General features: G+C 51.9%; 1 protein-coding gene across 3 annotated transcripts in view; it reads left to right on the top strand.

Annotated features, from left to right (window-relative positions):
• The window catches only part of ABR (ABR activator of RhoGEF and GTPase), a 181,444-nt gene that overhangs the window by 130,770 nt on the left and 36,849 nt on the right, over window positions 1-13,825 (top strand). For all 3 annotated transcript variants that reach the window (XM_082605307.1, XM_082605308.1, XM_082605306.1), the window contains 8 exons: window positions 149-270; window positions 2,447-2,612; window positions 5,817-5,939; window positions 6,307-6,382; window positions 6,870-6,974; window positions 7,887-7,961; window positions 10,475-10,572; window positions 10,966-11,097. In XM_082605307.1, coding sequence (XP_082461433.1) covers window positions 149-270; window positions 2,447-2,612; window positions 5,817-5,939; window positions 6,307-6,382; window positions 6,870-6,974; window positions 7,887-7,961; window positions 10,475-10,572; window positions 10,966-11,097 — 897 coding nt within the window. The remainder of the gene's footprint in view (window positions 1-148; window positions 271-2,446; window positions 2,613-5,816; window positions 5,940-6,306; window positions 6,383-6,869; window positions 6,975-7,886; window positions 7,962-10,474; window positions 10,573-10,965; window positions 11,098-13,825) is intronic.

Here is a 13,825-nt window from a genome sequence, read left to right as displayed (position 1 = left end):
CCATGTCCCTGACCCCAAAGCCAGTGCTCTTAACCACCAGACACTACAGTCCCTCCCTGGAGCCCCACCCTCACCCCCACAGCTGCATGGGTGCAGGCTGGGCCCTGGGCTGACTCCCAGGCGGGGGTGGGTGTACCATCTCCCTCAGACGCGGCAGCTGGTGAAGGACGGCTTCCTGGTGGAAGTGTCGGAGGGCTCCCGGAAGCTGCGGCATGTCTTCCTCTTCACAGACGTCCTACTGTGTGCCAAGCTAAAGAAGACATCAGCGGGGTGAGTGTGCAGGATGGGGGGCGGGAGTGCAGCTAGACCCTGCCCGCTGTGGAGCCCCTCAGCAACCTGGGGCAGTCTGCACTTTTTCCCCTTTTTAAAAACATATTAATTAATTTTATTTTACTTCATAGCCTTTTTCTAAAAATAAATCATGGTTTTAATTGTAAAGATAATGCAACCAGATTACAGAAAAAAAACAAAACAAAACCCGTCACCCACCTGAACATAAGCATCAGTCTCCTGCTGCTGTATTTCCTTCCAGTTTTTAAAAATGTTCTTATGTTTTTTCGTATACTTGTAATCAGAGTGAATACCCAATCTGGGGCTCTGCTTTTTCCATTTCACGTCATAAGCATTTTCCCTGTTGCTGCCTAATCTTCAGAAATCATCATTTTACTTTCCTGCGTGATGTTACAAGTGGATATGCCATAATTTACTTAAGCATTCTCCTTTTATTAGACATCTCTAAATTTTTGCTAACTGCAATTCAGTGAATATTCATTAAATCTGCTGGTATCATTTATTGAGTGGTTATGCCATGCCAGGTGCCACGACAAGTGCTTTGAATATATTATTTCTAATCTCCCCAGTGACTCCGCAAAGTAGGTATTATTATCCCCATCTCACAGATGAGAGAAAAGGCTTAGAATAAAGTTAAATAAGTTGCCCAAGGTCGCACAACTGAAGTGGAGGAGATGGGATTTGAACCTTAATCCGACTTGAAAGCTTCTTCCCAGCTCCATCACTATACCCAGTGATATGGGTGTCTCTGTGTCATGAGCAGAAAAGCTTATTCAGTATTCACTCCCACATTCTTCCACCTGTATTTCCTTATCATCTACGGTGCGCCAGGGAAGACAAGCCATACGCTCAGTGTTGCAGGGAGGTGCAAACCAAGTCCTGGGGGAAGTGAGAGAAGGAGAGGTTATTATGCGTTTCAAGAGAGGGGATGACTCCCTGGAACTAGATGACATTTGAGATGATTCTAAAGCGGAGGTGACAGTCATAAGTATACGTACCTCTGCCTTAAGTCCTTTGCCCAAGGCAGACATTACTAGTGGACCATGGCACCATTTCTCGTTAGACTTGGATGTGGCTTTTTTTTTTTTTTAAGGTACATCCTCAGAGATTACTTCTTTTTTACTCCTTTTTTTTTTTTTGCGTTACGCGGGCCTCTCACTGTTGTGGCCTCTCCCGTTGCGGAGCACAGGCTCCGGACGCACAGGCTCAGCGGCCATGGCTCACGGGCCCAGCTGCTCCACGGCATGTGGGATCTTCCCGGACCGGGGCACGAACCCGTGTCCCCTGCATCGGCAGGCGGACTCTCAACCACTGCGCCACCAGGGAAGCCCTTACTCCTTTTTTTAAAAAAAATAAATTTATTTATTTATTTTTGGCTGTGTTGGGTCTTCATTGCTGTGTGCGGGCTCTCACTAGTTGCGGCGAGTGGGGGCTACTCTTTGTTGTGGTGCGTGGGCTTCTCATTGTGGTGGCTTCTCATTGCGGTGGCTTCTCTTGTTGCGGAACATGGGCTCTAGGCACATGGGCTTCAGTAGTTGTGGCTCGCGGGCTCTAGAGAGCAGGCTCGGTAGTTGTGGCTCACAGGCTTAGTTGCTCCACAGCATGTGGGATCTTCCCGGACCAGGGCTCGAACCCGTGTCCCCTGCATTGGCAGGCGGATTCTTAACCACTGCGCCACCAGGGAAGTCCCTTGGCTGTGGCTTTATAATCCTCAACTCAGTATCCCATGTGACCTCTATTGATAAAAGTTGGCATTCAAAATAGCATCTGTATTCTATCTCTAGCCTAGAAGATAATGAATATAAGCTAAGTATAGATAGGCTAGAAGGGAAGGAAGAGTGTGGGATGGGGAACAGGAAAGCATGAGACCACTCTTGCTCATACCCTGGAGGTTTGGGCTATTTAAGAACATCAGTTGTTCTGGGCCCGAAGAATGACAGGCCCAAGGTCCAGAGCCCTTACTGCTGCCTGACCCTAGAACCCAACTCTCATTATTCCACGAGTGTTTCCTGATTAGGCTCCTCAAGGAGGGGGATCATTCTTGCCTGTGATGAGTTCTTAGTAAATCCCTTTCAGGTGGTGTTTGGTTCCAGCAATTCAGGCCTGAAGATCCAAATTCCTCTCTGGCTCACATCTCCCTCTGACTTGTTTGCAGGAAGCACCAGCAATATGACTGCAAATGGTACATCCCCCTGGCTGACCTAGTGTTTCCATCCCCTGAGGAGTCTGAGGCCAGTCCCCAGGTGCACCCCTTCCCAGACCATGAGCTGGAGGACATGAAAATGAAGATCTCTGCCCTTAAGAGTGAAATCCAGAAGGAGGTAAGCAGAGCCTGGCATCAGCTGGGGCAGGGAAGTTGGCCATTTTTATTGGGGCCCTTTGAACTGGGTGTGCCAGGGAGGTGGAGGGAGGGGAAGTGGTAAGGTTTGGGAGTCTGACAAGGGAGGCAGGATGTAAGAGTGGGAGGCCTTTCTTTATAGTCTTCAAGATACATTTATGTGCCCAGGGAAAGACTCTAACCATAGCAGATTAGCACAGAGCATATGGAGGGCGGACCAAGGAGTCAGTGCTCAGAATTCAGTGGGGTGAATTGTGGGACGTTTCCTGGGGAACAGTGTATGCCAAACACTGCAGAATAGGAAAGCAAGAGAAGAAAAAGTCCTTCTTGGGAAAGCAAGGTGTATGCAAGAGAAAGGACCTGGGAGGCCCCTCAGAAATGCACAGATCAAGTCAGCAAATAAATAACAGAGGGGGCCTTGAATATCACTTGATCTAAAAATGCACAGAAGCTTGTGTCCTGACAGAGAACGGAGATTCTGTCGAACACACATGGAACATTCACAGACATTTATCATGTATTAGGCTGCATAGGAAATCTCAAATTGAAACAAAAAAACGATAGTGTACTGGTCATGTTCACAAACTACAGTGCAGTAAAATTAGAAATTAACAACTAGAATATAGTTAAATATATGCCTGGGAAGTTAAAACTTTCAAGATAAAGAGGAAATCAAAATGGAAACTGCAAACTGTTTAGACCTGCATGAAAATGAGAGCACTCCATATCAAAACCCATAGGATGTAACCAAAGTGCTCTTTAGAGGACAATGGATAGCCTTAAATTCATGTATTTGAAAACAGTGGCTAGAGGAAAGCACCTTACAGGCAGAGCCTTACGCATGAATGGAAGGAAGAGCGTGGAGGGGCTTGGTTGGTTGGCCTGGTCTCTCCTCTTCACCCATCCAGGCTCGGCCTTAGGCCTAATAACCTCACCTGGTGACCCTTCCCTGATGTCTCCCTGCTACAGTCTGGGTTGGGTGCCCAGCTTCCTGGTTCCAGACGTTTACCTCTTTGCTTGGCTTTTTGGTACTGAATTAAAATTGCACGCTCTGCTTTCTCTTTTCCCCACTAGAATTTCAGCTCTAGTGAGGGGGCTGTTTTCTTCAGTCCTATGCCCTAGTACTTAGCACGTAATAAATAGGTGCTTTGGGAACAATTGTTGAGAAATACATGACCAAATGGCCTCTAAGGATTCTTTAAACCCAGATATCTCTCTTTGAACAGGGGAGAGGAAGGCCATAGTAATAACCCCAGGGATGTTTGGTTCAGGGGAATGTCCTAGGGCTGAGGGTCAGACTGCGGGTGCATCTGCCCAGAGGGAGCCCCCTGACAAGCACAGGTGTCCTCCTCCTGAACAGCCAGGCTCACCCTGTCTCGTTGGAGCCTGTTTCCCCATCAGGCTCTGTCCAGCATCCCCACTTCAGGGGGCATCCTGCATGCATGTTTCTCACCCGGTCCTGGGAGCAGCAGACTTTGTGCCCTCCGTCCTTCCCCAGGTGTGCAGACATGGCCTTCTGCTTAGTTGAATCCATGCTTACACACCTCTACTGGCTGCTGGCTGCAGGGGTGTGCCAAATGCCTCACAGACCTCCTTATCCAGTGGAGAATGAAGACATTCCTGTGTGTGACCACAGCATGTGCCACAACATGATAAGAGTCACTGGAGAGGCACAGTGTTGTTCTCTCTGAGTCACAAAAGAAGCAGCAATTTATTCTTTAATAATATTTTTTAAACACAATTTTTTTCTAATCACCAATGTAATATTAGCTTATTATAACAAGAAATGCTCACAATATCAAAGTGTATAGAGTAGAACTGATCATCACCCCCCCATTATCACCAGTTTGAGGTGTATTCTTCTAGACTCTTCTATGCTTATACGTGTGTGTATATATGTATTTTTTAACGAGATTAGACTACACGTGCTGTTTTGCAATTTAATCTATCAGATCCTTTTTAACAGCTGCATCCTCTTCTGTTGCTCGACTACATGACAACGTATTTGAGTCTTTAGCTTGTTTCTCGTTCTTTAATCTGCGCTCCTATTTCCCCCCGATAGATTCCCTACAAGTGGGATGTCTGGGGCAGAGGGCTTGTGCATTTCATTACCAGACTTACCTCTGAAAAGTTTGCATCCGATCATGTTCTCCCCAGCATTGTGTCACAGTCACTGTTCCCCCACACTGTCACAGCACCAGCTGTGAGCAGTTGTCACAATTTTGCCAGTCTAGTGGGTAAAAAAAAATGCTGCAGAGATGCATGCTAACTGTGGAGCTTGAGGATGGCATTGGAACAGAGATATGAAACATGATAGCAGTTAATAAAAGGAAAGGGATCCTTTATAAAATATAAACTTGAAAAACTGAAGGAGAAGGGAACACTGGCTGAGAGGGGGAACAGCTTGTTAGAGAACAGGGATGATAATAGCGTGATGCTGGGGTGGAGGGTGCAGGGGGCGTGTGACGGGACATCGGCTGGACGTGGAAGCTGGAACCCAGCCAGGGGAGGCCCTGTGTGCCAGGCCAGAGGTGGGGTCTTTATGCTGAAAGGTGTCTGCAGTTTTTAAGCAGGGTGTCTCAGTGGTATCCGGGATTTAATTTATGGAGGTGACTGAGTGACAACTCAGAGATGCTGATGCCACTGGAAGATTTTTATTACTTATATTTATTTTATTACTTATACTTTCCAAGAGAAGGGGGCGTGCCACGTGGGAGAGCACGAGGTTCGGTCTAGAGGCAGAAGGAGCATGGGGAGTGCGTGGCCCAGAGCCTGGATTGTGGTTTCCACAGGAAACAACTTAGGACTGGCTAGTTTGAATAAGGCAGCAGGCTCCGGGCTAGAGTAGTGGTGTCTAGTTGCCCTGGGTTATCTAGGGCAGAGGAAATACTGCATTGTGTGTGAGTTCGTTAAAGGAGATGGTTGGAGGTGTGGACTCAAGATTGATTGGTCTGCACACGAGAGACGCACTCACAGAGGAGTCATTTACTAGCTTAGGATTTAGCATGTCCTGGGAGGAGCAGTTTTCTCTGTGGCTGGCTAGGCCCCTAAGACATCAAATCATCATAAAATATAGAAAAGGGAAAAAAAATGATGAATACACAGGGGAATGTTGTACATAGAGCTACTGGGTGAGAAGTGGAGTCTGAGTGTGAAGAGAACCGTCTGTGCCCTCTGTCCCCTGCAGAAAGCCAACAAAGGACAGAGCCGGGCCATCGAGCGCCTGAAAAAGAAGATGTTTGAGAATGAGTTCTTGCTGCTGCTCAATTCCCCCACAATCCCATTTCGGATCCACAATCGGAATGGAAAGGTCAGAAGGGTGGGGATGGAACAGAGACAGTTCCCTTCCTCGGTCCGGGGCTGCCCACTCTCTATAGCTCCTGGCCCTGACCCGTGGGAATCAGGGACTCAGGTCCCCAATTCCCAAGGAGGCTGCTGTGGCTCCAGCCCTGGACTCCCTCTCCCTGCTGGTGGGGAGCCAGTGCCCTCTGCTGGCCATCACTGGCACTGCCACTCCTGTCACCAGGCTTCCTAGGAGGAAAGCCTTCCTCCCAGCTGCCCTTCTCCAAGCCTAGGGGTACCTGGGTGCAAAGGAGCTTCACTGTGGGCCCCAGGATCCAGAAATGTCCTTGGCGTGACTCTGGTCATCCTACTGAATTCTCTTCTCCTTTCTGCAGAGCTACCTGTTCCTACTGTCCTCAGACTATGAGAGGTCAGAGTGGAGAGAAGCAATTCAGAAACTACAGAAAAAAGGTAAAGCCCTGCCCCAACTACGCTACCCTGATGGTGTCCATGGCAACAGTGGGCCTTTTGCATTTCCAAGCACATTCATGTCCAAAGTCTCGTTTAGCCCTCACAGTCACTCTGTAAAGTGCCAGGGCTGGTGGCACTTAATTGACGTTACTGATCAATTGAGACCCAAAGAATTTAGGTGATTTGCTTAAGGCATACGGTGAATTAGCAGTAGGACTGACCCACAGCCCAGGGTTGTCCAGCTCTCTGTCTCTTGCTCTTGTTGTCTTGTACACACATTCATGAACCTCTCTAGTTAGACCCTCCAATTCTTACCCCTCCGGCAGCACCCATGACTATCCCCAGCTGAATGTGTACTCTCCCTCCCTGCCAGTGACCCACTCTGCCCCTAGAGCTCAGCTTTTTTCCTGCAGTAGCCCCCAAGGAAGAGCAGTAGGTCCTAGTGGACCTGTGGTGACATTCCCCTCTCTCTTGTCTCCTCCTACAGATCTCCAGGCCTTTGTCCTGAGCTCAGTGGAGCTCCAGGTGCTCACGGGATCCTGTTTCAAACTTAGGACTGTACACAACATTCCTGTCACCAGCAATAAAGACGGTAAGATCTGGAACCCGAGGTTTCTCAAATCAGCAGGTCCAAGCCCCCAGGGCATTTCTGGGGCCTTGCACAAAGACCTAGCCAGACACTCGGCTACAAATAGCTGATCTCTGCTCTGCTGGGCTGGGAAGACTCAGTTGCCAGGTACACAGAGAGTTTGAATAGGGGTTGTTCTCTGCTGAGTCTCCAGACAGCCCCAACTACTCCCTGGCCACCTCTGGCTGGAGAGAAGATCTGGCGCCCTGGTGCACTGGGATTGTGTTGTTAATATGTTCCTGAGGTCGTCACCAGTTCATGGAGCAGGGTGGTGGTGGAGGGGAAGTGTAGGTGGATGAGAGGAGTGTACGAGAAATACGGCCGAAAGTTTCCGGGGATCAGATCTTAGAAGACCTTGAATGCCAAGCAAGGAAGTATATTGTTCAAGCTGAGGAGCCTGTGGGAGGTTCTGGAGCAGGGGAGGGGTTTGAAGGCAAGTTGTCCTCCACAGTGGAGGTCCTCTGCCCCGTATGTCCCAAAGAGGAGGCAGAGCTGGACCTTCTCTTTGCTTGGCACAGAGTGACTTAATATTGGTTAATTTCAAATTTGGAAGGCTAAGCTGAGTCGGGCAGCCAGGGGATAGGCAGGATTCATGGGGGAGGGAAAGTGCCCCGCGGGAAATGGGACGAAGTCCGTGGCCCAGGAGGAAGGTGTGGACTGGCCACCCAGGCGGAGTGGAGGGAGAAAGGAGCATTGGCTCACATTCCAGGACGCAGTGGACTGTGGACGCTTCTTCATCTGGCCACCAGGTGGTGCTGTCGGACCAAGGCACAGACTGTCTCACGCCCTTTCTGCATCCAACCAGCCTGGGGTGAGGAGGGCAAGAAGCAGGTCTCTCTCATCACCCCCTTCCCTGGGGGCTTTTCTCTCTTGCAGACGACGAGTCTCCAGGACTCTATGGCTTCCTCCATGTCATCGTCCACTCTGCCAAGGGGTTTAAACAGTCAGCCAGTAAGTACCCCTGACCACCAGCCCCAGGAAGAGGCTGGGTGGGCCATTGTTTATCCTTTCACAGAAAGTCTCTGTGGACCCATTGCATAGGGCCTCCCACTGCTCACCTGCTCTGCTCTTGTCTGCCCAGGCTGGGGCCCTGCCAGCTCCTTTGAGATGTGGGGCATTCCCCCAAAGGCCAGGAACCAGCTCCTCTTGGCAGGGGATCATCCCTGCCCTTTGTCTCCATGGTCTGCTCTTCCCCAAGCCCTTCCCCACCCCCAGGTATCAGAAATATGGGGCTCCAATCCCACATCTGCCGATTACAAGCTGTGTGACCTTGGGCAAGTCTCTTAACCTCTCTGAGCCTCAGCTTTTTTCTCCATAAAAGGCAATCGTGCTTGTTAATACGGACCTAAGAGCAGGCTTAAATATGACGTGTATGTGTAGTGCCAGCACACTGCCACACACACTTCTTTTTCCTTCTAAATCACCATCTACTACATCAGTGCAGTTCTTAGTATTTCACAAAATACAGTTCCATTTTAATCTAATTTTTCTCCCTGTAGGAATTTGTGAGTCAGTTAGACAGCTAATAGTTTCTCCCCATTTGCCAGATGAGAAAACTGAGTCACAGAGACATAAAAGGACTTAACATCACGTAGGATCAGAAACGCAGGGCTCCTGACTCCTCTCACTCCCTCTTTTCCCCTCTGGCGGATGAGATCTGCCCTTTGCCTCTCTCCCTGCAGTGCACCACGGAGAGGTTATGCCATTGGCTCGCAAATAGTCACTTAATAAACATTCACTGTGAAGCCTGAATTCCTGCAGTAAATCTGCCTCCCCTCTCTGTGTTCCCATCACCCCAGGGCAGCACCTGTCATACTGTTTTGTCACTTAAAATTTGCCTCTCCTGCTGTGAGTTCGTAGAGAGCAGAAACCACATCTCCTTCATCCTTGGATGAACAGGAGCTCAGAAATGCTGAACAAAATAGTTTATTTCCAGACACCTACTGTGTGCCTCGGTCCCTTACTCGATGCTGGAGAAAATGCAAACGTGGCCAGCGAGTGGATAGTGCTTGACACGTTCAAAGCATTTTCAGGTGTGTTATCTGCTCTGATTCTCCTGGCATCCCTCTGACGTCACTGATGCCATTCCCACTTGGCACACAAAGAGGCTGAGGCCCAGCAGGCTCCAGGGACTTTCCCAGGTGGCCCAGTAGGGCACACAGGTGGTGGCATCCAATCCATGTCTTCTGACACTGAAGCCCGCGTTTTTGCCTCTAGAGCAGCCCTTCTCTCAGTATGGCCAGGACCACTACTCTCATCACTCCAGGCTGTGCTGGTGGTACATGCGACAGCTTCCAGGACCCTCCCCACACCCACAGAATCCCCTGGCGAGGGGGTGGCCCAGGAATATTCCTGGTCAGTCAGCTCCTTGGGGCTGTGACACACACCCAAGTCTGCAGCCCACTGAGCTGGACCAGGGCCCTCCCATCTCCTGGTGCCCAGATGTCTCACGCTTACTGTCTCTCTGCGTCCTTTTGGCTGGGATGGGCCTCAGGGAGCAGGCCCATTGGGGTGGGGCATCCCACTCCCCCAGAGCAGGGGTTTTACCTCTCAAACTGGGTCAGGGTGCTCAGACATGGGGTGAGGTGCTGCTACAGGGTCTCCCCTCACCTCCAGACAGTCCTCACCTTCTCCTTCCACCGGCCCCCTGACCCACTCAGACATTCATTCTGACTCGGGGAGTTAAGCCTTGTGAATCTTCAGCCTGGCTTCTTGTCACAGTAAACTCGTTACGTTAGGCCTAGGGTGCAGGCACCATCGTCATTCCTGACTTACAGGTGAGAGCAGTAAGGCACAGCGGGTAGGTGGTTTGTGCAGGGCTGGGATTTGACCTGGACGGTCTGACTGCAAAGCCCTTCCTTTTATCCCAGGAACTATCCCCTGGCCCCTGACAAAGGGTTCACTCATAGCAGAATCAATTAAGGGGCACTTCACGCCCCTCCATCTCTCAGCCGCCCAGACGCGTCTCTGCTCTGATGGAGGCCAGGGTGCGTTAGGCCTTCTGCATTATTCGCCTGTTTACCTGCGCCCACGGCCTGTTGTGCTCGGAAACCCAGTTACATCTAGTCTCTGTCACACCCAGTTAGAGACGACTCAGGGATGGCTATACCCGCTCTCCCCTCTGTAGGAAAGCCCTTCTGATGGAGGATGGCCCAGCTGGGCAGCTCCTTGGGCCTGGGAGGGGCATTTATGTCCATCCGCTGACCTCTGCCCCTGGCTTCATGATTCACACTGCAGAGGACTGGCTGTAGTACCCCAAAGCCACCCTCCAACACACACCATTACCCTGGGAAACAACCTTGGCACCACCCATGGAGGGGAAGACTGCCAGGGCCTGAGCCCGGGAGGGAGTGTGTGGATTTGAAGACCGCCCATGGGGATGCTGGGGGGACCGATCCCCCTTTCCCTCCCGGGTTCCTGAGCCTCTGGCCTCACTTGATGTGTCTCTGCCTGTCCCCCCGCAGACCTGTACTGTACCCTGGAGGTGGATTCCTTTGGCTACTTTGTGAGCAAAGCCAAAACCAGGGTGTTCCGGGACACAACAGAGCCCAAGTGGGACGAGGTGAGTGGAGGGGCTGGTGTGCCCATGGGGACCCCTGGGCTTGTCCCCCACCGTGCCCATCCCACTCCTGGTGCTCATGTTCTGTTGGCTGGTCCAGGACAGCCAAGCCTGCTGTTGGGCCAGCCCTAACCCTCTGAGCCCTCTGCCTCCCCCTCCCTGCTCACCTGGCTCTGATCTTGGGTTTGTATCTAGACACGGCGTTACAGCTCAAGCCCTGAACCCCACTTCCTCAGTGATCTGGAGGCCTCTGGGTCTCTAGAGAACGAGGACGCTGCCCCGGCCCTCACGATGTGGTCCTCACAGGCGCACCTCACCCCCTCTCGCCCTTGCACTGGTGGGGTGGGAAGCCAGGTCAGCTGTGGGGGCTCAGGAGCCTTCCCCGCCTTTCCCCAGGAGTTTGAGATCGAGCTGGAGGGGTCTCAGTCCCTGAGGATCCTGTGCTACGAGAAGTGCTACGACAAGACCAAGGCCAACAAGGACAACAACGAGATCGTGGACAAGATCGTGGGCAAAGGGCAGATCCAGGTGAGAGGCAGGCGCAGCCAGGGCTCCAAGGCAAGGCTCGGGGGGCTGTCGGGAGGTGGTGCCAGCGGGGAAGGCGTCCTTCTCCTCCACCTTCTGGGTCAGGGTGATTGGCCTTTTGTGACTTGGGTTCAAAGCTGTTCTGAGAAGCCTTCCCCGAGGTGGTTTTCCTCCCCTGCTGGAGATGGTGTCTTATTCTAGCCCCAGAAGCCTACGTGTGCCTGGTTCCTTGGGCTTCCACATCTGGCGCCAGTGGATCATCCACACTCCTGCAGGACGGACTACGAGGATGACATTACCTTTGTTTTCACATCCCATCTTTAGCCTACTAGTGGCTTTTTCCAGGAACACTGTGTTAAGAAGGATTCTGAGGCTGTATCCATGAGAGCTGTGTTGGCTTAGCCCTGTCTGCCATGGGAGGAGTGAGACCCCAAGCATTTGCCACTGGACTGGAAGGGCTTAGGATCCAACTGAGTTGCTGGGGGCTGGTCTCTGACCTGTTGCTAGGGTTGCTGGGCTTTACTCACCTGTGCCAGGAGTTCACTGGCTTAGGGTGGGTCCTGTGGTATGAGCAGGGGCAGGTCCTGAGTCAGGGTAAGACTATATATGCCTCAGCTACGTTTTTCGGTACCTTACAAATGTACAGAGGGAAAAGGGCTTTGTTTGCAGCCTGTGTCTTTGGAAGTTCTGCCAGGTTTTTTTTTTTTTTTTTTTTGCGGTATGCGGGCCTCTCACTGTTGTGACCTCTCCCATTGTGGAGCACAGGGTCCGGACACGCAGGCTCAGCGGCCATGGCTCACGGGCCCAGCCGCTCCGCGGCATGTGGGATCATCCCGGACCGGGGCACGAACCTGTGTCCCCTGCATCAGCAGGCGGACTCTCAACCACTGTGCCACCAGGGAAGCCCAGTTCTGCCAGTTTTGAAGATGGCTGCTATTCACTTACCTGTCAAGGGGATGTAGGCTTGGGGGGGGTGCCGTTCAGTGTGGAGCTATCCACATTCCATCTGGCACCTTGTATGGCCTCGTGCTTTTGACACAAGTAGCCTGCTTTGGGTGTGGATACTCTGACCGTGCAATCAAAGGAAATGGTAACTGACACCCTGGCGTTGAGCCGTGGGCCTTGGGTACTCTAGGTTTCTTTTTTCTTTTTCTTTTTTTTTTTTAATTAATTATTTTTTAAACGTCTTTACTGGAGTATAATTGCTTCACAATGGTGTGTTAGTTTCTGCTTTATAACAAAGTGAATCAGCTATACATATACATATAGGCTTCTTAACAATTGCCCCAGGTGTGATCTGGGTGCGGCGAGCAGAATGATGCTTTTTCGCAGGAAGCATTTGTTCTCTGATGCACTGTTGAGGCTGCAGAGTTTGGTACCTGACTCTTGGCTGGGTGTCCTTGGTGGCAGTGTCCCCTTGGGGGACTTGCGTGCGCCCCCCACCCCGACCCTGTCTCAGGCTCCTGTGTTTGAACAAGGGAGATGGCACCATTCAGCAGGGGCCCAGCCATCTGCCTCATGTCACCCCATGTCATGTTAAGAGCACATCCCTTCTTAATGCTGGGGACCTGCACCTCACTCTTCAGCACCGTCGCCAGGGAGATAGTGCTGCCAGGCAACCACGAGCTGGTCCTTCATTATTTAGGAAATGGGAGCTGAAGGGAGCGAGCTCTAGATTAGTCCCGGGAAGCTACTTCCTGCAGGGATGAGGACTGGGAGCCCCACCTCCACATCCCTGGGCCGGCCTGTCCAGCCTCGGGAGATGCCCAGCCAAGAAGCATGACCGGTGGCCACGCCCCCGAGTCATTTAGCGGCTGCATAATGGAAGAGTTTAAAAGGGTGTCCTGGGCAGCCAGCTCAGTAAGCACCGTGGGCGCCAACCCCCCAGAACCCGGATTCCAGGGCTCGAAGGCATTGTCCCCACCTGGACTCGCAGCCCTGTTGCTTCCCTCCTTCTCACCACTGTCAGCTGCACGGGCCCCAGGGGAAACACACCATAAATAATTACATCTTGGAGACAGGAGCAGATGGAGGCGGTGGGGGGAGGGGAGGAAGCCAGGTTATGTTTGGCAAAGCAGAAAGCACAGTCTGGTAAGGAAAATGTTTCTGTGTTTAAGCTTCGAGGAATGTTAAATGCCTGGGAGTTGATATTAAAAGAAACACAAACCTTCCTGCCGCCAGCTGACCGGGGCCTGTGAGCCTCCAGTTCAGAGACAGCGTCCTCTGGAGGGCTGTGAAGTTTCCCAGCCCTCAACTCCCCAAGGCCCAGGCCTTGTCCTCAGATGTGGAGCTGTCTTGCCCTCCTTCCTGTGGATCAGAGGGCGGGCTGTCCCCACCAGGGGTGTGCCATGCCTTGTAAAGTCCTCTCACCCTGGGGCTACCCTCGGAGCCACCCAGGATGACTGGGCTGGGTTGGAGAGACTACACTGACGCCCACGGAGCCACAGATTGGTCTGTTCCCACAGCTCACTCCCACCCCCCCGAGCACCTCGTGTCCAAGGAAGGGAATTGGCACCAGCCTCTGGCCCTCGGTCCTGCTCCCCTTCAGCAGGCGCCGAGGATGGAGCTAAAGGTGGCCTCACAGTAGGGCCCAGTCCTTGGGGATGTTCAGGTGGCCTGAAAGAAAGGCAAGGGGAGAAGGCCACTCCTGCTGCTCCCACGTCTGAGCCGATCCTCCCTCAGCTCATCTAGAGAACAGCGAGGGATCCCATCTCCTAAGCTCCAGGCATTT

The sequence above is a fragment of the Mesoplodon mirus genome, assembly GCF_964341445.2.
Source record: "Mesoplodon mirus genome assembly, chromosome: 18".
NCBI lineage: Eukaryota > Metazoa > Chordata > Mammalia > Artiodactyla > Ziphiidae > Mesoplodon > Mesoplodon mirus.
Note: the sequence above shows the minus strand (reverse complement) of the source record. Positions and strands in the feature narration are given on the sequence as shown.